The sequence below is a fragment of the Sarcophilus harrisii genome, chromosome 4 (genome assembly GCF_902635505.1).
Source record: "Sarcophilus harrisii chromosome 4, mSarHar1.11, whole genome shotgun sequence".
Lineage (NCBI taxonomy): Eukaryota > Metazoa > Chordata > Mammalia > Dasyuromorphia > Dasyuridae > Sarcophilus > Sarcophilus harrisii.
This window is the reverse complement of record NC_045429.1, coordinates 68,759,875-68,787,847: the sequence shown is the minus strand read 5'-3', so window position 1 is coordinate 68,787,847 and position 27,973 is coordinate 68,759,875. Positions and strand designations below refer to the sequence as shown.

At 40.5% G+C, this 27,973-nt stretch overlaps 1 protein-coding gene across 1 annotated transcript in view; it reads right to left on the bottom strand.

Moving 5' to 3' along the window:
- LHX4 (LIM homeobox 4) overlaps positions 1-27,973 on the bottom strand; it is a 65,993-nt gene that overhangs the window by 24,569 nt on the left and 13,451 nt on the right. The window contains exon 2 of the mRNA XM_031936980.1: positions 19,577-19,748. Coding sequence (XP_031792840.1) covers positions 19,577-19,748 — 172 coding nt within the window. The remainder of the gene's footprint in view (positions 1-19,576; positions 19,749-27,973) is intronic.

Genomic DNA, 27,973 nt, shown 5'->3' with positions numbered 1-27,973 from the left:
ACCCTGGCCCTTCTTCTCTTTCTCTATTATTATCTCCATGCAGAAAGTTCCCAGATCTGTACATCCAGTCTCTTCCCTAAGTTAAGATCTCACATTACCAGCTGCCTGTTAGATATTTCAAATTGGAAGTCTCCCTCCAATCCACCTTCCACTCAGCAGCACAAGACTGATCATGTCACTGTCCCACGCCCACAACTCAGTAAACCCAGTGGCTACCTGTCATCTCCAGGATGAAATATAAAATCCTCTGACTGGTATTCAAAGCCCTTCATAACCTGGTGTCTGCCTATTTTTCTAGTCTTCTTATAGTGTATACACTCTGTCCACTAATTGGCAATTCAGTGCCACTGACCTCCTTGCTGGTCCTTCAACACAACACTTCTTCTTCCAATTCTAGGCATTTTCTCAGGATTTCCCTTCTTACCTGAAGAGTTTTCCTTCCTCATGTCTGTCTTTTTGCTTGTCTAGCTATCTCTAATCCCCACCTTAACTCTTACTTTCTGCAGTAAGTTTTTCCCTCTTCTAATCATTTCCATTATTATTTCATATATTATTTATATGTAGTTTTCATGTTGTTTTCCTCATTAGATCAAGAACTATTTGAGAGCAGACCCTGCCTTTTGCTTTTCTTTGTATCTCTTGCACTTTGCACAGTGCATATAGTAGGTATTTAAAATCTTTATTAACTGAGTGACCAGAGCATCTGAAACTTACCATGTACAAAACAAAACCCATCCTTCTTTCCTCCTACCCACAAAATCCACCTTTCTTCTGAATTTCCCTATTTCTGTCAAGAGCAAAGCAATCCTTCCAGTCTCCCAACTTCTTAACCTCTGTCCTATTATTCTATTCCTCACTCTCCCTCATGCCAATCGATTGCTAAATCTCACTGCTACCACCTCCACAACCTCTCTTACCTCTGTCCCGTTCTTGCTGCTCTTACCTTAGTTCAATCCCTCCTCACCTTTCACCTCAACTTTTGCAATAGTCTTCCCATTGAGCTCCTCGTCTCAAGTCTCTCCCCTTCCTCAATCTATCTTCTATACAAGCTTCCAAAGGGATTTTTCTTAAAAACACATCATTCCCCTGCTCAGTAAATTCCAATTATTCCCTATTGTGTCTAGGGTCAAATATAAACTTCTTTGGCATTTAAATCTCTTCTCTAACTATAACTATCCTTTTGGCTTTATAACACAGAAAGAGTGCTCCTTTATGTCTCCAAAGTCTAGCCAAATTGGTCTTGTTCTTCACACATGGCGTTCCACCTCCTGTCTCTCCTCTTTGGAAAGCACTCTCTTCTTACCTCCTCTCTTTACAAGTACCACCTTCTACAGATGAAGCCTTTCCTATTCTTCCGGATGCTAGGACACAAAATTACCTGGCATTTATTTGGGTTCTATTCTATATACTGGCACATCGTCTCCCCCAAAAGAATGTAAAGTCCTTGAGGGCAAGGATTACTGAATTATTTTCTTTTCACCTCCATAGCTTCATGTAGAGTAGGAACTTAATAAATGCATGCTGAGCGCTTGATTGATTGATCAGATGGGGCTATTTTTTCTCACTGAAAGACCTTCAAAATATATCTCCAAACTACTTCTCCGGTCTTATTTGCCTCTATTCTCTTTCATATATCCTGTGTCCTAGTCACAAACTCTTTCAATAATCTCCTGAATGATCTCTCTCATTTCTGAACTAACAAAAAAACTGGACTATTCCTTGTTTCCCGAGTATGTCCCATAATTTCTTGTGTCCGTGATTTTTTTTTTTTTTTGGCTCATGTTTTTTGACTTCTCTTGTTCAATTAAAGATCCATCACAAATGCCATCTCTTCCCTGAAACCTCCCCTGATCCATATCCCCTCCCCCCCACAAGAAATTATCTCTTCTACCTCTGAATTAACATGATTTTTAAAACTTCTTTTCTTGGATCATACTATGTATTGTATTTGTGTGTGTGTGTGTGTGTGTGTGTGTGTGTGTGTACATCGTAGACCTTCCAAAAGATTATAAGCAGCATGAAGACAGGGACTATATCATTCTTTGCATTCCCACAGCAAATAGAATAGCACAGTGCCTTATACATGATAGTCTTTTAATAAATGTCACCTGAATGGATAAATGTAGTCCACAGAGGAGCCAAGTTACATTCTTTCCCACCCTTTCTCATGCCTGGTTTTATTTCTTTGTTTTAATAAATAGATTAAGTAGTTTTGATTTATTGGGAATTGGAATGGGAAGACTGGCTAGAGAAGACCTTCAGGAAGGATTCTTGATGTAATTAGGAAGGACCCCTTATCAGCTGAGAAGAACTTCCTTATTGACTAATGCTAGGAGTTTGAGGAGAATCTCACCATTGATGGAAGACACTCAATGGCCTAGAATCCTCCTGGGCCAATAGAGTTCCAGCCTTCAAGTTTTCCCATTTGCCAGCATCGCCACTCTCTTGCCATTGCTCTCCCTTGCTTTGGAAACAAAATACTGCTTAACTTGATTTTATGTTTTAATTGCTTGGTGGTGATTTACTGCAAGCTATATATTTTTTCTCAGCTGACACGTCCCTCCATGTATTTCTTTTATCTATCACCACACTTGACAGATAAGTTGCTGATATTTACTGTTACTGTATGTACCAATACTTCCTCCATATATCATCTCCAGCTCAAAGGCGGTTTAATGAGTTAAGTTTGTCCACAGTAACGTCAGAGCAGTGTAAACCATTCTCTGACAAAAGTCAGCCTTCTTCCATCAAGGAAAAGCCATTTCTTGGTGTAGGACACAGGGTGAAAGCAAACATTTGTACCCCAGGCCCACTGTTGTAGGATTCAGAACAAGCAGGGACTTTAAAGATAAACCTGTCTAGAATTTTCACCATAAATTCATACATTTTTCCTAGCCCTGTGAAAAAGCCCAAGTTTGTCTTTGGTACTCTCTGATCTCCCCATCCATTTCCCTTTTTCTCACTCTTGTTCTTCTCTTCCAACTTTATCTTCACTGGAATTGGATGCAGAGGACTTAGGTTCAAATTCCAGCCCTAATAATATACCAGCAGTATCATCACAACTTCCCTGAGCCTCAATTTCTTCATCTATAAAATGGGGATAATAATACTGATTACAACAAATGGTGATGTGAGCATCAAGTAAGTAAGAGTGCCTTACAATGGTAAAGCATGATATAAATGCAAGTTGCTATGATTTGACCACCCAGTGATCTAACTATGAATGTAATTTTCTACTGATAGTCATGGAAAGTATAATGAGCTGCTGATTCTGAAAGTGGCTGAGGAACTAAATGTGATTCTAAAAAATGATTCTAATGAGCTGCTGATTCTATAAGTGGAGAGGTGATGCTAGGTGAAATTTTCTCTTGCATGTAGATGGAAACCAACCTACCTTCCTTTCTTAGCCCCTCCTCCCCTTTCTCATTTAATCTTTCTTTTTTTCCCCCTTTTTCCCCTCTTCTTTTCCTCTCCCTTTTTTTTTCCTTCCATTTATCTCTTCCTTTTCCTTACCTTCATTCCTGGTTTCTTTAACAAAGATTTATTAAGCAGCTACCACTGAAATAGATGCTATCGAGAAAACAAAATAAATGACACGACTCCTTCCTTTAATCTAGCAGGGGAGATAAGACTTATACACAAATTACTAGGCTATCAGTCAGAATGGAATAAATACCCAAGAGAAGTACAAAATACTCTGACTGCAGAAGAATGATCACTTTGGGCTTCAAGCAGTGGAAGTGAGGCAGGAATCAGGAAAAGCTTCATGGAGATGGTAGTATCTGACCTGGACCTTGAACCATAAGCAGGATTTTGACAAGTGGAAATGGGGGCATGGGAGAAGGGTATGAACAAAGTCACAGAGGCAGTAAATTGCAGTATTGTTGAGAGAACCAGTAATTCAGTTTGACCAGAACATGTAATGCCTGAAGCGGGAGGAATATGAGATAAGCCTGAAGACTAAAGGTTATGATTCAACCATGGAGGGCCTTGAATGCCAGGTCAACAAGGCTAGGCTTTATTTAGGATGGGATGAGGAGCCCCTAAATTTTTTTGAGCAGTAGCAAGACATGGTCAGAGTTAGGTTGGGGTAAAGATTAATCGTGTAGGTTGTGTGCAATAAATTAGAGAAAAATAGCTTGGATGTGGGAAACCAGTGAGGAAACAATTCTATCTAAACAAACAAACAAACAAAAATGGCAACTAGTGGCCCAAAGGGAAATGTGACAATTGGAAGGAAAGAAAGAAAATAATATTATTGATTAAGTCCCTACTGTATGGCATGGAGCTAAATGTTTTACGAATATCTCATTTTATTCTCACAACAACCATGAGAAGTGGGTTCTATTATTATCCTCATTTGACAGTCAAAGAAACTGAGGCAAACAGAAGTTAAATTATTTGCCCAGGATCACACAGCTAGTAAGTGTCTGAAGTCAAATTTGAATTCAGATCTTCCTGACTCTAGGCCCAGCACTCTTATCTATTGCATTGCCTAGCTGCCCCATTAACCACTAAATCACATAGGTCCAAAGTCATAAATGACAGTGAGGTTAGCATTACATAAACAACAGTAAAATCTTTATCTAGAGCTAGTGGTCCCAAAAGACTTTAGCCAAGCTCAGCCATAACATCAATACTTTGTGGTACTTAAAGAGAGAATGATTTACAAATGCACTAATTGTATTTAACTTTCTCATGTTTAACTTTCTATTCCATGTGGAATTAGACAAGTAATAGCTTCTGACTTTTTTATAAGCTTTAGTAAATGAAAACGTATTTGCATTCCATACCTGTGTTGAATATTTTACAAGTCTTGCATTATTATAAGCTGAGTTTCTTATTCTTGCCTTTCTTATCTTCATTTTCTAGCTAGGAAATGAGGGGCACAGATATACATTCACATAGCCTTGTAGATTCTAAAGTTATTTAAATCAGTAGTTTCCAACTTTGGAGCTTAGGATTACCAGGAGTTTTTCCAAAGGATTTCCAGTCCATATGCAAATAGGTAAAAAAAAAACATAGTTTCTATAGATTGAATTGATAATAAATCTCACAATATATGTGTTATCTACTGGTCATCCTGCCATCTGGGGGAGGGGGTGGGGGGTAAGAGGTGAAAAATTAGAACAAGAGGTTTGGCAATTGTCAATGCTGTAAAGTTACCCATGCATATATCCGGTAAATAAAAGGCTATTAAATTAAAAAAAAACAATATATGTGTTATTTTTCAAAGCATTACAAATAAGGTTTGACTATTAGATGACTTTGAAGGTACCAGGTGTCAAACCCTCGCATTTTATAGATGAGGAAACTGAGGTACAGGGAGGTTAAGTCAAATAAATAATAGGATCACAGATTTAGAACTAGAAGAAGTCTTAGAAGCAATTAAATATGACTTAGAAGCCAAAAAGGTTAAGGGATTTTGCCCATATTTTTAACTTGAGGTCTTCCTGATTCCAAATTCAATACTGTATCCACTCCATCACCTAGCTACCACTAGGTCATTCAGGTAGTTTTGGAGGCAGCCTCTGCCTCCAGAGCCAATATACCTTCCATTGTGTAGATACTATGGTGATGAATAAGAAGTGAATTCATTTGAAGGTGTTACAGAATAGAAGAGCATCCATAGATGGCTTGGATCCTTTTTAGTATTGAAATACTCAACCAATGGATCTTAATAGTATGTGAAGGTCCAGAAAATGTCTTGACATTAAAACAGGATCTGAAAATATACATGATAACAGACATTTAAAAAAGAACACTAAAAGGAAGTCAAACTTTGAATAACTGTAACAAGTATTCCTGGTTGCTGAGAATAGATAATGAAAGGCAAGGGTCTATGGAAGCAGAATGTTGTATACAAAGTCAGGTGAGGTCTCAACCAGTTGTTGTTATTGATATTATAATGAGATGTTCAATGCTGAAATGGAGGGGTAATGTGCTAAAACCAGAAATGGTATATAATATAAAACCAAAATATAACAATAAACTTTATTTTGAAAAAATGAGGAGGAGAACCCTCATACTCTAAAAGGTTTCAGACCACTGATTTAGACCATCTCTTTTGGAGGGCTGAAATTGCCTTTCAATGTTTTCTTAATGTGGTGGTTAGAATATAAACTATCAGAAAGTCACTGGGGGAAGGGGGCAGACAGGTGGCACAGTGGACAAAGCATTGGGCTTGGAGTCAGGAAGACATCTTCCTGAGTTCAAATCCAAGCTCAGGCACTGTCCCTAGGCAGATCACCTCATCTTTTGTGCCTCAGTTTCTAGATCTGTAAAATGAGCTGGAGAAGGAGGTAAAAAAACCACTCTAGTATCTTTGCCAAAAAACCCCAATGGGGTTAAGATTAGGGTTGAACAGAATTGAAATGAGTGAACAACAGCAAAAACTATACTTATTATTTCATTTGGCCCTCTTGGAGGCAGATGCTATTATTATTCTTATTTTACAGGTGAAGAAACTTTATAGAAAGAAGTAAAGTGACTTGCCCAGAGTACCACAACTAGGATGTGTCTTGATTTGAACTAAAATCTTCTTGACTCTAGATTCTATCTACTGTATCAACTTAGGCAAGTCACTTGTCTGGAGTTGCATCTGTAAGATAAGGAGGTTGCAATAGAGCTTCTCTCCAGCTTTAGGTCTAGATCCACAATCCTATGAATGAATGACTCTAAAGTGTACTTGCCCCTCATTTGCCAGTGTCTGTGGTAACTAAAAATTGTCCTTTATCATATAGCTCACTAGCAAGTGAAGGGAAGCCTACCACCTCCAGCTCCCAGCCTCTTTCTCCTTGGAGGGGAGAACAGAAAACAAAACAGCTCTGGTATTTTCCCCCAGAATAGGCTCAGTGCCAATCAATAGATTTCTCTGGATTTTTCTACTTGAGCCAATAGACTTCTCACCCTGAAGATGCCTCCTTCCCTATGACTGACAAGTTCTGGTCTAGAATTCAACATGAAGAAGTCCAGGTCATCCATGATCACTTCTCTCAATGCTTTACTCCCAACTCAGGACTTTTCCAGACTGCCCCTGCCCTTTATATTCCATTAGAATATAAGTTCCATAAGAATAGGAACTGCCTTTATTTCTTATATTTTTACTTCCCAGTGTAGCACGCAGTAAATGATTAACAAATTATCTATCTCTCTGTCTCTGGCTCTTCCTCACTCTCAGTGACAATCCTGGGAGTTTCCTGGGGACAGTGTGGTCAGTGATCCTTTTCAAAAACATCACCGTGCAGCTGAGGCCTCAGCAGTTCAGTTAAATGGAAGGCTGAGGTGCTGTACCTTGTACAAGCACCAAGCCACCCTAGAACAGTTCCGTAGGAAGCATTTGAAATTGGATGGAACGAAGAACCAGGAGCCTAAACTCCCTTTCTTTGCCACCAAGTGGCTCATTTGTACATGGCTATTTTCATGCTGTTTCCTTTATTATACTGTGAGTTCCTTGAGAGCAGTGACTGTTTTGGCCTTTCTTGGCATCTCAAAAGTACCTGGCACATAGTAGGGCTTAATAAAAAAAAAAAAAGGCACTGTGACCCAAGACATATTTCTTCTCTTCTCTGAGTGTCAGTTTTCTCACCAACTCTAACATTCAGTGATGGAACTGTTCCTGATGGCATCTATGTGTTCTTCTTAGTCACCTAATGTGGTTTTAAAATGCTGAATTGGAAAAGCATGACTGAATTGAGTTTCACTAAGTCATTCCCCATGAGACACTTGTCACTCCCTCAGAAGCTCTATTATGGCAACCCAGTCATTATCTTCTCAGTTTCCTCCTTTCTGTTTTCCTCTTTTCCTTCCCTTCATCTATCTCTTTTCTTCCCACTTTTTATTCTCACTTAGAAGGCAGCTGGGGAAGGCAGAAAAAAAATGCTGACTTTGGAGCCAAATGGCCTGAGTTCAGATTCTGGCTTTGCCATTTACTGCTTATACAACCTGAAACAAACCACTTAACCTCTCTGACATCAATTTCTTCATCTATAAAATGTGGTTAGACTAGATGATCTCAGGTCCTTTCCAGGTCCAACGCTATAAAACGAAGGGGGGGGGAGTAGTACTAGGGTATACTACAGATGGCACAAAGCGCCTGTTCAATGGTTACTGGAGAAGACAGACTCTTCATAACCACAGGAAGCCAGAAGAAGGATGGGTTGCAGAAGATATCGACTTAAGAAGCCTGGCAGTCAGGGATTCTTGTCATCTCTGTCACTAATGTGCTAGGTAGCCTAAGGCTCTGTTTCTGCCTCTGTTTCTTCCTCCTTGGGATAGGCAGGGAGTAACCTTGTAGACAGATGCAGCCAGTGCCCATTGTAAGACAACCAGGGTCACAATGATGAAGCAAAAAAGGTCAGCTTGTTGCAGGATTCTCATGGAAAAGATCCTCTAGTCTAGAGTCCTTTTTCCTTCCTTGCTCTTCTCATCTTGCCAAATTTGTGGTACAGCTTCCTTTCCTTTTACACTCTGACTGCCAAAGTGCTTTCCAGATTGATGAAACTACCGCTGCCATCAGCCAAAGGCTCATCGGCCAGCTCTGTAAGCACCCCAGGAGCCAAGACAATGTAAGTGGTCAGCACCATCATAGAATTAACTAAGTAAATATCACTCAGGTTACTTTGGGAAAGTGAGTATGAAGCATTGCCTTAAAAATGAATGTGATGAAGAATAAAATGAACAGAATCAAGAGAACTATTTATACACTGACAGCAATATTGAAAAAACAACTTTGAAAGCTGTAAGAACTATGAGCAATAAGATAACCATTCATGACTAAAAAACTAATGATAAAACATCATGCTATAAAACATCATGCTATCCATGATAAAGAGGTAATAGGTTTAGGATGCAGAATAAGGCAAATATATAAATAATAATAAGCTAGGTGGTAAAGTGAAGAGAGTACTAGATCTAGAAAATGACTCAAACCTGGCATCAGATATTTACTAGCTAAGTAAATTCTGAGCATGTTACTTAACCTCTGTCTACCTCAGTTTCCTCATCTGTAAAAATGAGGATAATAATAGCACCTACCTCCCAAGTTATTGTGAGGATCAAATTCAGTGTTCGTAAAGTGCTTAGCACAGTGCCTGGCAGAATGTCTGCTATATAAATGTTAGATATTATTATTAATATAATCATTATTATTATTATAGCTATAGATACCTGTTAGTGAGCAGACAAGGGCAAAGTTCTACAGCAGGAGAGCAGAGAAAAATATTAAGAGTGTGAGTGGAGAGAATAGAGCCTGTGTACTAGTGGAATAAAATCCAGTGTTATTAGTTAATGCCATTATTAAAATAAAAAAGGAAAAGATTCTCTAAAGCAAGGATTTTAATGTTATTTTTATCACAGACCTTACTGACAATCTGGTGAAGCCTTGGACTACTTCTCAGAATGATAGTTTGTTGCTATATTCACAACTGAAAAATAAGTGCTAGATTCCCAAGAAAAATTAATAAAAAATAAAGATATAATTTTTAACAGACCTCTTAAAATCTATCCACAGATCCCTGGACTCCCATTAAAAAACCCATGCTCTAAGGGATCAAGTGAGGGTGTAAATTACCCTTTCACTGATCCCTTCCCTCTAAAAGCTGCCTTTGCTCTCAGAAAAGCTGATGATCTGAACCGTATTTCACAGGTGAAGAAACTGAGACCTTGGGTGTTGAAGCAATTGATTTGAACAAAGTCATCCAGTGAAGAAATGTTCCTTCCCTGGAGCATGACACTGGGTGAGCCATTGCTCACAGCCAGAGCCAGAGAGGCTGTTTCCTAGCTCAGCCTGAATACAGAACATTCTGGAGTACCAGTAACACAATGTCCTGGTTCTGAAGGAACAAATAAGCCCAGATCTGAGAGTCCTGGTTAGCACAAAGACGTGCTCCCAAGGACACCGGTTACCTGCCCTTTGCTGACGGCTATGTTGGCTGCCTTAACATTGACTGACTGGAGGAGGAAAGATGGAAAGTGGTAAAAGCCTGGCTTCGGGCCCAGCTGGCACTGCACAGCCTCCAAAGCTGGCTCTTTAAACATCCTGGGTTGCAGTTGCCCAAGGTTCCTTTTATGGAGGATTCCAAAGTAGTAGCAGCGTTGGCTCCCATTGCACCCTTTCCCCTGCTCTCTGGGGAACAAGAGGGAGAGCCAGGGAATCAGTGATGCCGTGAAAAGAGCCCTGCTTTTTGGAGCCACAGTACTCTGCTACTTCCTACCTCCCTGCGATCTTGGCAGCTCATTTCACGTCTTAGTGACTCAGTTTCTTCCTTTGTAAAATGAAGGGAAGGATTGAACTAAAAAGCTCCTTCCAGCTCTGCATCCTATGCTAATAGCTAACAGTCATGATGGAGGAGCAATCTAGACCCTGGCAGAGCGCCTGGCGTATAGATGCTTAATAAATGTCTGTGGACTGATTGGCCCATAAGCCCTGACTCTCAGCTCCCAAACCAGGTGGATGAGGGAAGAGAAGCAGATCCAGCATACTTCTGGAGGGAAGGGAAGCCACAGGGGCCGCTGGAGAGGAATCTGCTCTTAGAACTCAGGCGGTCTGGAGCACAAGGTCACGGCTCCTCGGCAGCAGCAGATGGACAGGGTCCCGACCTTAGGTGCCTCCCTTAAAAGCTACCCAGGGTTAAAGGCCCATTCAGCTAGCAACAAAGGCTTGCTCCTAAACGACGGGCTGCGAGAAACCCTTCAATAAGACGCAGCCCCACTAGCTCTCCAGGGAGAGATGGGCAGTATGGATGGCTATACTGCTCACTATGTCCTTCCAGGAGGCCCCGGGTAAGCAGGGGAGCCACAGATGGCGACTGGTTGTCAGAGGCATCCGACTGGAGATTTCAAGCATGTCCCATCCATTGTGTGTGCAATGATACTTAAAACAATGTGGTTAAGGCCTAAGCAAATAGCTGTTGCTTTAAGAGCAGAAGAGCCTCCAGGGAAATAGAGTGGGACATTTGTCAGAGGCTGACGCCAGGACCAAGGGCCTTGCCCAAGACTTCCCCCATTGCATCTGTGATAGGAACAGGTTGCTCAGTACCCTGACCCTAGTCCTGCTGGAATCACCAGGCCCCTATAGAGATACCTGGCTATGGGCTAAGTTTATGGGGGTCTAGCCCATAAAGAGAACCATCTTTAGCAAATGCACTCACTGCAAGATCTCCCTGTTCTCTCAGCTTACAATTCAAATTGGGATGTGTCTTGGAAGGTTCCCTAAGCTTTGAGTGTGCTCCAGAATGCTTAAACAGTCACTGTTATTAGAACAAATCACATCCCCATTATGCTGCATTAGCCACATAAGCTGCTTAGTCCTTTGGTCTTCTGCCTTTTATTTACCTCCTGCTGAGAAATGGGAGCCAAGGAAATACAGCAGGAAGGAAGGAAGGAAGGAAGGAAGGAAGGAAGGAAGAAGAATGGATGGAGGGAAGGAGGGAGGAGGGCAACAAAGGAAGGAAGAACAAGAAAAAAGAAAGAGAGAAAGAAGGAAGAGAGAGAAGGAAAAAAGGAGGAAGAGAAAAAGGAGGAAAATAAAATCACCCTTTGCCATAGATGACTTTCTGCCCCATGCACATACCAACAGCACCCTCTGCTGCCTAATTTTAGAATTGCTGCACCTTGCCTTTCCAGTGTTGGGGAAATTCTGCCCTCTTCTATCTTCCATCTTTCCCACCATGCTGTGACTAAAATCAATAATAATAATAAAAAAAAATTTATTAAATTCCTTCTAGGTGCCAGATACTGTATTAAATGTGAGGGATGCAAGAGATAGGCCCTGCCCTCAAGGAACTTACAATCTAATGAGGGACTTAGCATGCAGCACACAAAGGATAAATGGGAAATACTTAAAAGTGGGAAGACAAGATCAAATATGATTTTAACTGGAATTTAAAAGAGTTAGGGAAGACTTCCTGTAGAAGGTGGGTTTTAGTTGGGACTTAAAGGAAGCCTGAGAGGTCATTAGTGAAGAAGGGAGGCCATTCCTGACATGGGAAGAAGCCAGAGAGAAGGCCCAGAGCCAAGAGATGTAGTCTTGTTCGTGGGACAGCCAGAAGGCCAGCTTCCCCATCCTGAAGAATACATTTCATGGGGGAAGGTGTAAGAAGACTGGAGGGGAGCTGATTATAAAGGGCTTTGCATGCCAAACAGATCATTTTGTATTTGATCCTAGAGGCACCAGGGAGTTGTGGGGAGATGGGGGAGACATGATTGGACCAGTCTCCTTGGAAGCTGAATAGAAGATGAATTGGAGTGGGGAGAGACTCGGAGGAGAGAGGCCCCCATCGTGTTATTGTAATAGCTCAGGTGTGAGGTGATAAGGGCCTAGTTAGCCTGGTGACAGTGTCAGAGGAGAGAGAGAGAGCACGTTTGAGAAATGCTGCAAAGGTGAAATTAGAAGCTTTAGCAGTCTGTTGGATCTGGGCAGTGAGTCAGTGAAGTGATACAGATTTGTGACAGTCAGATAGTACTGCTCTTTACTGCTTCCTCTCAGCCTTCAATGACTCCCTGTTGCCTTCAAGATAAAACACAAATGCCTTTGTTTGGGCATTCTAAGCTCATCTGCCTCCAGCCTAACTTTCCAACCTTCTGCATTTCAGTCTGTTCCAAGTAAGCTGGATAACTGCCTTCTTCTCCCTCTCTGTCCACCATCTTCATGACCTGAATGAGCTCCCTCCCTGTTGAGATAGTTCTTTTCCTTCAAATTCCATCTAGGTATCCCTTTTTAACCTACCCCAAGTGGAAGATCTTTTCCTCCTCAGGTCCCTCATCCTTTTCTGTTTGTCTTCAGTGCACCAATCACATTTGAATCTGTACTTGGGTGGATTTCATCCTCCCATTCCTATCCCCTCCCCTAAACGGATCTTTGAAGTCAAGGGCTCCATCTGTGTATGTCTGTGGAGCCCAGTGCCCTGTAAAAAGGAAGCATTTACATTTTGGAGTCCGGACCTCTAAGTTTTACTAGTGTAAGACAAAGACGTTAAACTCGCTGCCTGCAAACAACACTCCCCAGTGTGGAAGGAGCCAAATTAAAACGGAAGTGGAGGATGTTTAACAAAATAAAAAATCAACACAGATAATGTCAAGGTGTAGTTTTCTATGTTAATATGTGGCTCTCAGGGATAAAAATGTATCAAGATACATTTGTATCTTGCTTTAGTTGAGTTTGACACCAATGGTATAGGGAATTTATTCTGGCAATACAGATCAATAACTATGTTGCAGTTTGTAATCTTAAAAGAGTCACTGGGTCACTGAAAAGTAAGTGACTTGCTTATGCTCATCCAGCCAGTATGCGTCAAATTAGGTGGTCCTGATTCTAACTCTCACTCCATCATGCTGTTTTGTCCTTTCTCAAAATATACATACTTTATTAAATTAAATTGTTAAAATAGACAATTATTCTAGATCTCTGGAGAAGGATTTTATAGTTTTTTTTCAGTGGAAGCAGGAAGGATTCAGTCTAGTTCTGAGCATTTTATTAATTATTATTCATAATAGTAATAACAATTTACATTTTTACAGTAAAAAGAGATTAAACCGTTTACTTGGAGGATTAAGAATTCAATTTCCAGGGTAAATCCAAGTACTAGTATCTCAATATTCCCTTCTAGATTTCATGCTCTTGACTGTCATTAGGATGAAGACCAGAGGCTGTCCCAATGACTATATGCTTTCCTTCCCCATCCCCCACCTACCCTGACTACTGCTGCCAAACCACACCTTTCCCTGACCCACCATCAGCAAAAGTGAGCAGCAAGCTAGCCATTAATCAAGGGAGGTAAGCTCAGACCAGACACCAGCTTCAAAGTCTGCCTGGTTTAGGGGGCCAAGTCACAGACTGGCGACTCTGAGCAATGAAGTCCCAGGATAACTTGGCCATGAACGCGCTGTGTGACCTTAAACAGCTTGCCCTACTTCTCGAGAAAGCCTGAGCTTTCTCATCTATATGCAAAGATACAGGTGTATATTGCTCTGTACAAGACTGGAGGTGATTGCAGGCAAAGGATAACAAAATCCCACTACGGCATATCCATCAGGGAGATTAAAGAAAGAAATCAAGATCCAATGTGTATGTGTGTGTGTGTATATATATATATATATATATATATACACATATATATATATGCAGCTGTATTTGTGATAGCAGAGAACTGGGAACTAATTAAAGGGGACACCCATTAACTAGAGAATGCATGAACAAACTACATGAATATAATGTAAGATTATTGTGATGAACTTGAGGAATTCAGAGAAACATGAAAAGATTGATTTGAATGGATTCCGAGTGGGAAAAGAAGAACCAAAAGAACAACATACAAAACTACAATAATGTAAATTTAAAAAGTCCCTAGAAGACAGTCAAATTCTGAACAATGGGAAAACAGATGATGTTTGATGATAATTCTTCCTCTTGGCAGAAAGAATGAGGACTACTGGGTGAGAATGAGGCATTTGTTTACAGATATATTACCAAGTCAGTTTTTTAAAGCTAATTTTTTTTAATTGTAAGAGAAGATTTATTTGGAAGTGAGGGAAGGAGAAAGAAGAATTCCCCAAATGACTATGATATTTAAAAATAGATAAAGTCATGAGAGTGAATTGAGGTGCTGACAGATAAAGAAAAATAAGGAAGAAATGCTTCTACATTTCAGAGGAAGAACCTATGTCATACCTACTGATTAGCTTTGAAGATCCAGAGAGAGAAGGGAATTGTGAAAGATGCATAATGATGCTAGGGGGAATGCCTTCTGCCCCCCTCCCCAATTGCAAATATGAGATGGTGTTATTGTTATTGTCCACAAAGAGCAGGTATGCTGGAGCCAGCTTATAATGGCTTCCAGGGATGATTGTTAAATTTTCAATGTGAACATCTATCTCTTCTTCAGAAATTGGCCAATCCTACAAATTAGGGCTTGATATATTGTTTTGTTGATTATCTAAACTTAAGACAGTGATGGAGAAAATGTTAATAATGAAGATTAAATAAAAGTATGTCGTGTACATTTTTCAATCCAAAAGCCAGGTTGTTAAACATTTACCAACATACCTCTTATTATGGCAAACTTTATAATGGTACTCAGAGATACCTCTTTAAACTCCAAATCCTTCTATCTCCTTTTACTAGTTTTACTCCTACAGAATATCTCCTGTATCTCCCTTTAATACCTCTTTACTGCCTATATGCCACCCTGAGTGCAGTCTCATTATCTAACTCCTTAATTCCCAAACCCTGAGTGAATGGGAGCCTGACTGACAAAGTCCAGAAACTAGAAAAGAATACCCAGAGAGCACTGGGATTAGAGTCTTAATTTCAGTTGGGAAAAGTGGGATATTTCTTCTCTGGAGCTTCCCTTGCCCTATTCTAACTTCCTATTTTCCCCTTTACTGTATCTGCATTGTGTTTCCTATCCACCCATCTTCATCCCCACCTAATTCAGGGGGGTTGTTAAATGATATCTAATATTCCTGTGAATTCATTCATCCCTATGCCTAACATACAGTCCCTCTTTACCTCCACTTCTTAGGATCCCTAGTTTGTTGAGTGAGTCATTCATTAAAAGAATGGTTATTAAGCATCAGCTATGTTCAGGGTGCTGTAGTCAGGGCTAAGAGATAAAATGTTTAGAGAAGACATAGGTCTTAACCCTCAAAAGGCTTTGGGTTGAGTAGAGGTATAAAATAAAATCATAGATAACCATAAAAGGTAATATTGACACATGCATTGAAGAATTACAAAATAAAGTGTGATGTGCTGTCAAGAGGAAGGAATCCATAGGATTACTGGAGAAGGCAGGATTGGGGGTGGACTTTTAAGACTAGATAGGCAATTGACAGGAAAAGAGAAAGGGATAACTCTCCAGGAATAAATAACTCATAATAATCATAGGCAGGCAGGCAGGGAAAAGTTATGTACAAGGGGCAAGAAGAGGTCCAGTTTGACTGGGATGTGGAGTATACAGTGAAAAATATTTGGGATTCTGGACAAAGAGATGGTTTCGGTAAGGTTCTGGGTGCTCTTTTGATGCTTAATTCTACCCAAATAGTTATTAATAAGGAAACATGTCTCTTCTCTTACAACTCCTAGAAGCCTCTCAACAGAGAAGTTACAAATTAAGGAGTGGGTACCTCACCTTCAATAACAAATCACCTTGACCATTTTGTAAAAGCAATGCTAGTATACCATGATGCTATCTGTCTCCATCAGGGCATCTCCCTGATGCCTTCTCTCTCTTCCTCCTTTCTTTTTTTACTCTCTTCATCTCTTTTTTCCCTTGCTAATATCTCTTCTTTTCTTCCCTCTCCTTCTCTCTCTCTATTTTTAATTTCCTTCTTCTTTCTCCCTCCTACTCTCATTGTCTCTCCATCTCTGTCTTTGCTTATTTCTCTATCTCTCCTCTCACTTTCTCTTTCATAGATGTGCACACACACACACACACACACACACACACACACCACTTTGTCCTCTCTAAGCCTCTGTCAAATTGGCCTAAAATCAGCTAAGAGAACTAATGGATTTGCCTCATTCAAGAAGCCCATGAGACCTGTCATGGAGCAGGGATCTGCTGGCTTGAGGTAAGGGGAAAGGATGTAGGCAAAAAGTATAAAATGAAGACAGTTAATTAATAGCATTTAAGTGAATACCAAGAAAAAAGAAAAAACCTGGGAAAGGGAATGTAGAAGAGGGAAAAGGAAAATTGGAAGAAGGAGGAGCAAAACTACAAAAAGCATTAGAGGAAGAAGCTGAAAGTTTGTCATTTAATTCAACTCCACAAACAGTTCCTGAGCCTGCCTGGAACCAGGAGGGATTCCAAAGAAGGCAGAACACAGAGTCTCCCATCTCAAATAAGATTGATCTGTCTGGGACCAGGAGATCATTATATACTTCAACAACAATACTAGATGATGACTAGTCCTGATGGATCAGGCCATCCTCAGCAACAAGATCAACCAAATCATTTCTAATGGAGCAGTAATGAACTGAACTAACTATACCCAGAAAAGAACTCTGGGAGATGACTAAAACCATTACATTGAATTCCCAGTCCCTATATTTATGCACACCTGCATCTTTGATTTCCTTCACAAGCTAATTGTACAATAATTCAGAGTCTGATTCTTTTTGTACAGCAAAATAATGTTTTGGTCATGTATACTTATTGTGTATCTAAGTTATATTTTAATATATTTAACATCTACTGGTCATCCTGCCATTTAGGGAGGGGTGGAGGGGGTAAGAGGTGAAAAATTGGAACAAGAGGTTTGGCAATTGTTAATGCTGTAAAGTTACCCATGTATATATCCTGTAAATTAAAGGCTATTAAAAAAAAAAAAAAATTCAGGAGACACAAAAAAAAAAAAAAAAAAAAAAAAAGACTGATCTGTCTGGAGAGACAAATCCCCTCATAGGAAACAATCAGAAATGAACATGAGGCAATCAGTATCTGATAAGGTGACTAGATGGACGACACAGTCCTGTGTTGTCCTTCACCCTCTGGCCTTCATCTGGACAAATGCCATAGATGCAACTCTGGTATATAACCATCTTCAACAACCTCTCAGAACTCAAATTGGCTTAAAGAAATATGAGACTCTAAAAAGAATCAAATCCTCAACATCTTCATTATTTGCAGAATTTGCCTTATCTAAATACTTGAATTTGAAAAGAGAAGTTTTTAAAGAAAAGAGGCTCTTAAAAAGATTTCTATCTCTACCTTTACTTACCCCACCCCCCATATTTATCTCATGTCCAGGTTATTCTATCTTGGACTGAGCTTGTTTTGATTAGAAGGTGTTTCTACACAAAGCCAAGGATCTGAATAAAACCTGAAAAATGCAACCAGTCACAGAGAAATCTTATCTGCATCCTGCCCAGGACCATTCTCATGTGGGAATGTATTAGATAAATTTCTTGTCCCCTTCAGGAAGCCTTCTCTGATTAAACATTGAACACCATTATTTTGTCTCACTTTCCTCATCTATAAAAGGAGAATAATAATATTAGTAGTCCCTAATTCAGAGGATTGTTATGAAGGTCAAAAAGCACTTCACCATCTGTAAAGTGTCATACATCTAGGTGGCACAGTGGATAAAGGACCAGCCTTGAAGTCAGGAGGACCTGAATTCAAATCTGATCTCAGACACTAAACACTTCCTAGCTATGTGACCCTGGGCAAGTAACTTAACCCCACTTGCCTCAGCAAAAAAAAAAAAAAAAGAAAAAGAAAAGAAAGAAAAGTGTCATACAGAGTGTCTCGAAAAATTTTGGTTGACCTAAAGTCAAATCAACAAAACTAAAAGATTTGCCAACAGACAATAACCAACTGACACAACCACAGCCTTATTTAGTTCCTTAAATATATATTAAGTACCTACTGGATATTAGGTTGTGATAACTTAAAACTAAGGCTGTATATAGAAAGGGACTATCCTTTTTCTACCTTGCCATCTTTAAGGAGAAACTATTGTTTTAGCTGAAGTCTGAGAATAGACAAGAGGAGTAAGATAATTCCTCCAAAGTCAATTTGTCTGAAAAAATAATTCCCATGCAGGAAATGGTGATGGTGACAATGATGACAATGACGATGATTACAGTAATGGTGATGAGGACAATGATGGTGATGGTGACAGTGATAATGATGTTATGGTGATGGTGATTGTTATGGTGACTGTAAAAGTGATGGTGACAGTGATGATGACAGTGATGGTGATGGTGATGGTGACAGTTGTGGTGATGGTGACAGTGATGGTAATGGTGATTGTGATGATGATGGTGACAGTGGTGGTGATGGTGATTGTGATAATGATGATGATGATAGTAATGGTGACAGTGATTGCGATGGTGATGGTGATGGTGACAGTGGTGGTGATGGTGACAGTAATGGTGATGGTGACAGTGGTGGTGATGGTGACAGTGATTGTGATGGTGATAGTGCTGGTGACTGCGATGATGATGATGGTGACAGTGGTGGTGATGGTGATTGTGATGATGATGGTGACAGTGATTGTGATGGTGATGGTGACAGTGATTGTGATGGTGATGGTGACAGTGGTGGTGATGGTGATTGTGATGATGATGGTGACAGTGATTGTGATGGTGATGGTGACAGTGGTGGTGATGGTGAGATGGTGACAGTGATGGTGATGATGACAGTGACAGTGACAGTGCTGGTTATGGTGACAGTGACAGTGCTGGTTATGGTGACAGTGATGGTGATGGTGACAGTGATAGTGATGGTGATTGTGATGGTGATGGTGACAGTGGTGGTGACTGTGATGGTGACTGTGATTGTGATGGTGACAGTGGTGGTGATGGTGATTATGATGGTGACTGTGATGGTGATGATGACAGTGACTGTGATTGTTATGGTGACAGTGCGGTGATGGTGATGAGGGTAATGATGGTGATGATGAGACTCAGTGACTTGGTTCTGGTTTTACTTATTTTGTTATGATTACAACCACAATGGGATTCTCTTGCAGACATATTACTATTGATCAAATTGCCCTAAAGCCACTGGGTGAGTAGTCCTCAGAATTGAGCAAAGAGAGACACTGATTTTTTGTTTCATTTTTAACTTACTTGAAGAAGTCTTCCTTGCAGTAGACACTCCCCGCTCTGGAGAAGCACCTGTCAGCCAGCTGCATCTGGCAGTCTGCACACTTAAGACAGGAGCCGTGCCAATGTCTGTCTAAAACTTTGAGGATGAACTTATCCAAGATGTGCTGATTGCAGCCGGCACACTGAGGGATCTCTGAGAAGGCAGGAGATGGCAGGGAAGGAGGCAAGGAGAGAAGAGAGAAAAGAAAGAGCAGCGTCAGCCTTGTGCATGGTGCTGTTTGCATTGACTTCTCAGCAGGCAAACTGAAACACTCATCTGACTTTGGGTTCCATTCTACTTTCCTTTTCTAGGAAATGACCCACATTGTATTATAGGGAAATCATTTATAAACCATTTTTCCATTTCTGTTCTGATGGAATGGAGCCATAACTATGACAGGGAAACCGGTGAGGATGCTGAGGGTAACTGACAGGAGTGGGAGAGGGGTTGGAGTGAGTACATGGTTTTGTTTTGTTTCAGGGTTTCTGGCAGTGTTACTCTGGTCCACCATTTCTGAATCTCTTGGTTTTACATAATGTGGAATAATCAGACAAGGTCCCTTGTCCAGAATTCAGGCCACTCCCCACAAAAGTTCTATCAAAATTGTATGCCTTCTCTAGGGCTTTCCCCACCTCTCCCTTCCCACCCTTAAGTTCTCCTGGTGGTTGGGGCCCAAGGATCATGCATTTTGTCATTGTGGGTTCAGGATGGACCCTCTGGGGTGTGCACTGCCAGATTAGGACCGTGGCGTCAGAAGTCATATAAACAATAGTGTTGGAATCTTTACAAAGTGTTAAGCCATTGGAGTTGATTTGATCTTAGAAAGAGATATTTTGGGCCAGAACTTGAAACAAAGTACCAAGTGGAACTGATAGAAACAATGCTTGTGTTCACACCTTTAGAGACCTCATAAGTATCTAAGTACTCAATGGAGTTCACACGTGTAGGGCTTAGTCTGAATTCACACCTCCCTTGAAGTTCTTAGGGCCAGAGAGCACTCTGGGAGATAACCCAGAGTCTCTCTCTCCTCAGTCCCACAAGAAGAACTAAAAACAAGCTTCAAAAGCTCCCTATATTTATGTGATCTCCCAAAGGTTAACTTCACCTTCTGGAGGGAGAGGAACAAGGGATATTTGCTATGGGATAGAGATGTGGGAGAAGGCTATGACATCTTTGGAACTCTTGGGTAGAGACAGCAACTTTCTGCTCCTACCCCTTACCCAAAGCCTGTCTTTCTGAAAGCCTATTTAGATATCTGTCTGACTGAAGAATAACCAGCCACTGAATTTGACTGGAATCATACAAAAAGAATCAGCTTTCAATGCTTGTGAAGGAAAAAAAAAAAAAAAAGACAAATCATGGTCGCTTCCACTCTCTTATTTCTATGCTCCCAAAGAATCATCAGACCTGAAAATCAACCCAACCAAGCTAAAAGATTTGCCAACTGACAATATCCCCTCAACACAGCCAGGACTTTATTCAATTCGCTAAGAAGTGTAAATTAAGCACCTACTGGGTACTAGGTCTTGCTAGAACTAATTGCTTCTATAACCTTTGACTCTTCTTCCAATGAATTCATTTTAAAGCTTTACTCATTTTGACTGCCTATGTCACATGACTCCATAATACCAGTGAAAGCTGTAAAGTTCACCTTAACTCTCATATGAAACACCTCCTCATTGCCCCCATTATATTAATCAAAAGAACAATCCCATAGTGTTATTCCAATGTCTCATCGTGTCTTGGCCATGGTTCTCACATCTCAGGGGACATTGCGCTCCGATGGTGCTTTCAGGTTCTAACACTCTGAAGTCTTGATGATGGCCCATCATCTGAGAACCAGCCCCAATACTAGTCTTTCACACAAAGAGATTGATAACCATGCCCACAATATGGTGTCAGAGGATTTCTTCCAGTTCTAGGATTCTGTGAAACAGAAACTGAAGTAAGGTCACAGGGCCAAGGCAAGACTAACCATCCCACTGCTCTTTACATTCTAGTCAGAGCCATAAGTGGTCATTTTTGTGACAGAATCAATCACTGAACAACCATTTAATAAGTATTTACTTTCTATCAGACACTATACGTTGTGCTGGGGATACAAAGAGAAAGCCTTCTTATGTTCTAATGAGGGAGGTTACATGTACATAACAAGTTATAAACATGATACATGCATTGCAGATGGAAAGCAACCTGAGGGGGAAAAAAAGCATTAGCAGCTGGGGAGACCAGAAAAGGCTTGTTGAAAAAGATGACATTTGAACTGAATCTTGAAGGAAACTAGGGAAACCAAGACAGGGCCGTAAGGATTGGAGGGTTCTGCGGGTTTGAGGGATATTCAGGGCAAACGTGGGGATAGGAAATGGAATACCAAGAGTGAGGAATAATACATGGACTAAAATAGATCCTCGATTCAGTTAAAATGGAAAGGTGATGATCTAGAGATACTGGAATACCTCAAGGACACTGTTTGAGAGGTCAGAGTGGGAAAGAACAGGACAAAAATGTGGCTGGTTAACTTAGGTTGTGGTCACTGGAGGAAAAATCATGCTTTCTATTTTAATTCATTATTCTTGCTAAGTTCTAAACCAGTTGTTTCTATACTGCCAAAGGACTACAGGTGCTCTCACCACTGTCTAAATGTCTAAAAGCCCTGATCATCTAGCCCTAATTATGGCTCTGAATACACTGTGGGCTAAGGTGATAAATGAAGGCTTAGTGAGGATGTAATACTTGAGCTAGTCTTTGAGAAAGGTAAATTTTGGAATGTGGGTAAAGGAAAGGACAACCTCAAAGGAGCCCAGAGTTCTTAAGACAAAGATAAAGGAGATGATTTTGATATCCTTACATCCTAAAACTCAGAGGAGGACTCAGAGAGATGTGCTTCCAAGACTGAGACTCTCACAGATGGTCAAGATGAAAATTCTAAAAAAATTATCTCGAAAAAGATTTTAGGAGAACACAACTCTAAACCCTCTGGCCCTACGACTTAGTAATTTTGCCGAACAAAATCTACCTCACTGAGTACTTGACCCAGGATCCAGGTCAGACAGAATTAGATTAGTTAACTATGGTGATAAGATGTAGAAAAAGGGGTTTGGTCAGCCAAAGAAGGGGCAGCTTAGAAAGGAGAAGCCTTGTTGCCTGTACATTTGCCTGGAAGGAACAAGGTTAGCTTTGAGACACCTGTCATTTTTATAATCCTCCCTTTGTTCTTTTAAATCCCTGTGTTGATTAAAACCTAAATATAGTTGGTGTGCTGATTTCAGGGATCAGGCAAAGAATGGCAAGGAGCCCAGCTCAGCAAGAGTAGTGGAAACAAGAGACCAATGACAGGAGCCAATGAGCTGAGCTTCCACTAGTGGAAGGGGTGTGTGTGTGTGTGTGTGTGTGTGTGTGTGTGTGTGTGTTGGCAGGGATGTTTAAGGTGGATACAAAACAGAAATGGGTGGTGGGACAAGGTTACAATGAGAAAATACCCATAGTGGAACCCTGTTTTGGGGGGAGGAAGAACAAGATTTGAAGAGAAAAAGTTGAAAAGGGACCCTTAAAAGTAAAACCAAATTGACAGGGTTGATCTAAATTGATCTCTGACTCTTTCCAGATTTAACCTTCTATTTTCTGATGACTTCTTAGAGATTTTGCTTTCAGATCTGCCAGCAGTCTCTCTGCTACTGAAATCTCAAGCAGAACATGAAGTCCATGAGCACACACACACACACACACATGCCTATATGTATGCATATATATTTATATATGTGAGTATATATATATATGTATATATGCATTCATACATATATTATGTATGTATTCCTTTATGTGTATATTTTTCCTAAGAAATCTTATTATTTTAAAAAGTATTTTTTGCTTTCATATCACCCTCATTTCCAAGCATCCTCCTCCATTTTCACCTGCCTTACAAACTATCCATTATAACAAAGAATAAAAAAGAGAAAATGAACAACACATTTCTGATGTGTAACAGTATGTGCAAGGAACCAAACACGTAGTTCCCCATCTCTACAAAGGAGGGAAATCCGTTTTCTCAGCTTTCCTAGGGGAACACTTTCACAGAGTAAGAAGTATTTACTCCCATGGCTCCTCAAGCCTCCTCTACCGACATCCCCACCCCACCCCCACCCTGACAGCCAGGGTCTTATGCTAGAGACATTAGAATCTGCTGGAACCGTGTAAGTACAAATGCTGACTTGATATCCATAATGGGCCTGAGCCTCTGGACCAGCTAGGGGTAACTCAGATTCTCCTTGCAAGCTGCAGCCCTCCCCCAGATAGATGAATTAACTCTTTCAGAGCATTGATGAGTGCCCTGGGAAGGGTAATTTAGTAAATGGCCCCTTGGTGCCCTGGAAGAGTTAATTACTCACCCTAGTTCACCAGGGGAACAGGGCCACTCTCCCAACATAACTTTCTGACAAGGGAATACTAGAATCCAGCATATATACATATATAATTGTTGTTTTTTGCTTCTTCCAGGGAAAGATTTAGTGATATTCCTCTTCGCATATACAAATGCATGGGGGTAAGTACCTAGGATGTATGCACATAAAATTTATTTCAAGGAAGGTATCTACCAGGAGTCTTAATATGATGAGTATTCAAGGGAGAATACATTAGTGCTAATGTATGCAGAGAATGTTCCCGTCGGGGGAGTTTTTAGAGGCCTGTACATAGAGAGCAACATAACATTAAAGGAGAAACACAAAAGCAGACAAGCTGTGGCTCTATCCAGATGAAGAAGGGGGATGGTCCCTGCCAAGCAGGGAATCAATGGCTCTCAAAATGGGGCCTTTAGCCCTCACCCTCAGCTCTTCAAGTGGTCCTTAGAATGATCCAAAAGGCATGCAGGAAACCAAATGTGGGTGTGGAGGAGGGGCTTTGTAAAGTACATTTTAATTAATCAATTTATTCATCCACAAGCTTTTATTGTATACCTACTAGGCACCAGTCATTGGAGTAGGCTGGGAAGATACAAAGATAGTGGTTGAAATAATCCCTAGTGGAAAGGAGCTCCTATTTCCCCACTAAATATTCCCACTAAATTTCACAAGAGCATTATTTATGGGGAAGTCATAGATTTCCTAAGGGAAAGTTTTTCCTGACTTCTTAGATGTTGGTACTCTCCCCTGTCTCCTTAAATGATGATATATCAGTAGTAGAAATGTTACATATCTCTATTTTCTATCATCTATTTATCTATCTATCTAGATGTTGTGCCCATCCCTGGTTCTTCAGTCATTTTTCAGTCACGACTATCTCTTCGTGACCCCATTTTGGGGTCCTATTGGCAAAGGTATTGGAGTAATTGGCCATTTCCTTCTCCAGCTCATTTTACAGATTAGGAAACTGAGGCAAACTGGGTTAAATGACTTGCCCAGGGTCACACAGCCAGTGAGTGTCTGAAGCAACATTTGAACACTCATCCATTTTAACACCTCCCTACTCCCAACCCCAAACAGAATGTAAACCCTTGAGAGAAGAGAATATTCTTTATTTGTTTATCCTTAGTCTCCAACACTATGACTAACTAGCACATAGCACACTTTTAGTGTATACATTTTGACTTTGGTTCTGCAATTTAGGACCTCAGGGGATGCCTTGGGGATAATGCCTTCGAATGGCAATGGATCAGGGCAATACTTATGCTTGCATTATTGACATCACAGTGTTGTGGAAAAGGAGCTGAGGATTCCAGCAGGCAGGTGGGACCCCAGAGGACATCCCAGACCCTGGAGAACACTCCTACAAGTGGGCCCAAAGAGGCGGGAAGGGGAGCGGGTAGCCATCAGCCCTTGGTGTCTCAGGCTACTTTCCAGGACTAGACTTTGTAAAGGAGAAGATGTTTCTAATTCTATTCAATGAAATAACAGGTCCAGTAAAAAAAAAAAAAAAAAAGGAAAAGAAAAATAATACATATTTATATATGAATATATATACGTATACATACATATATTGTGTATATTGTGTGTGTATATATATATATATATATATATATATATATATATATATTCCTTTATGTACCAACCCTCCACTTTACAGATGAAGAAACTGAAACTGTGAGAAGTTGTCACTAGCCAGGGGTTCCACAGCCAGTTGGATGCCGTAGAATGAAGCTCTGAATGACTCCAAGACTAGTGCTCTAACCATTACCCCTGCCTGCCTCTTTCATATGCTCCTTCTGGGTACGTCTGTGTAGACAACTAACATGACTTTTCAAGCCGATGTAAACTTTAGGATGTAAAGCACCAGATACATGTTCGATTATCATATAATATAATCTGTTAAATTCTCAATGCAGACAACACAGACCTTAATTGTAGACCTATAATGAATCTCTTATTTTTTAATGGGTGCAGCCTTGATCTGGACAGGGCTCAAGTGAAGGCCCATCACCATAAATATTATACAATTTCTATGTGACAAGAATATTGCCAAATCCTAGCTAGTGACTCATGTATTATTTTTCTTTTCCTTTTTTTTAAAAACTGGAACTGTTATTTCAATAGTGTAGGGGATGCCCAATTAGAAACAGCTTCTACTCTGCAAAGTCTAGCCCTGGAGAGTAGCCTGAGACACAGAGGGCTGATGGCTACCCATGCATGCCCCTTCCTGCCTCTCTGCCATCACTTGGCCTCTGTAGGAGTGGTCCCAGAGCCTGGGATGTCCCCTGAGCTCCCATCTGCCTGCTGGAATCCTCAGTCCTTCAAGCTCAGTAGGGGGGATCATCTCCTATGGGAAGCCTATTCTTTCCTAAACTTTTCCTTGTTGGCTACCCCAGGAGAATATATATGGTTCTTGCTGGCAGAAGATGTTCTTCATTTTGACTTTATCTACAAAGCTCCTAGTATGATGAAAAGGGAAGGGAACACATTTATTAACCAACTATTATGTGCCAGGTATTGTGCTAAATATTTTAACAGATATCACCTCATTTCATCCTTAACAAGAGTAAGGCTATTTTCCATTTCATTTTTATATCTGTAGTATCTACTATGATAGGGAAACAAGGGTACATACTTATTAAACATACACTATGTACCAGGTACTTTGCTAAATGATTTTTAATAAATACTATCTCCTTTCATCCTTAAGAAGCACAGGGGCTGTTTGTCCCTTCATCTTTATATCCTCAGGATGGTGGGAAAGGAAAGGAAGACATTTATTAAGCCTACTATGTGCCAAGCACCAGGCTAAGCAAATAGTATCTCATTTAACCCTTATGACACCCTGAGAAGGAGGGACTATTATTATCCTCGTTTTACAGTTGAAGAACTACAGCAGTGATTTCGCGACTTGTCCAGGGACACAAAGGGACTAGATCTGAAACCAGGTCTTTCTGCTGACAGTGACCAGATCTTTGGTGACACTCAGCTTCCTGTGGTATTCTGCCCATTGTTTTTTGTGGGGTGTTTTTGGTTTTTTTTTGAGTTATAACTTCATTTGTGGGTAGGATGTCCTAGAGAGAAAACTCCCTCTTACCAATACATTTTGGCTTTGGTTCTGCAATTTAGGACCTCAAGAGATGCCTTGGGGATAACTGAGAAATTAATGCCTTCCTCAAGGTCACAGAATCAATAGAAAAGTGAACTTGAACTGGCTCTCTACCACGCCATGTTACCTTGCACACCATAGACTCTTAAATGCTTATTGGATTGGATTGGATTAGAGTAAGTTGGATAGTGGAGACAGCCCTGTGGGACTCTCTCTGAAGAATTTGGATGGCTTATTTAGTTATTGAGATTTGGGGAACTGGTCATTTTATTTAAATTAATAGACTCTTAAAAGCTGAGTGCTGATGAAAACTCTTGAAGATTCTATGAACTATACTCTCCAGACACAGAAAGTAAGGTTCCATGTCCCACAGAACATAATGTCAAAAAAGGACCTGACTAGCAGCTTTCTCCATGGCACTGTGAGTTAGTCAAGGAAAAGGTCCCTCCTTTTAATTATTATGTACCCTCCAAAGTGCCCCGTATGAAGTGAGGTCTCAATCAGCCCACATAGGTCAATTTGATAGGGAAATACAATGTGATCTTGGAGAGATGAAGTCAAGGATGGAGCAAGGGAGGAAATGGGAAAATTGAGAGAAAGAACGTGGTTTTCTCCAGATGATGTTTTGGGAATTATCATTAGAATTACAGATATATGCATGCATAACACATGTGTGTACATATGTATATATGCATAAAACACATGTGTGCATATGGTGTTGAGCTATTTCTGACTCTTCATGTCCCCATTTCGGTTTTGGGGGGCAAATGTACTGGACTGGTTTGCCATCTCCTTCTCTAGCTCATTTTACAGATGAGAAACCTGAGGCAAACAAGCTTAAGTGACTTGCCCAGCATCACACAGCTAAT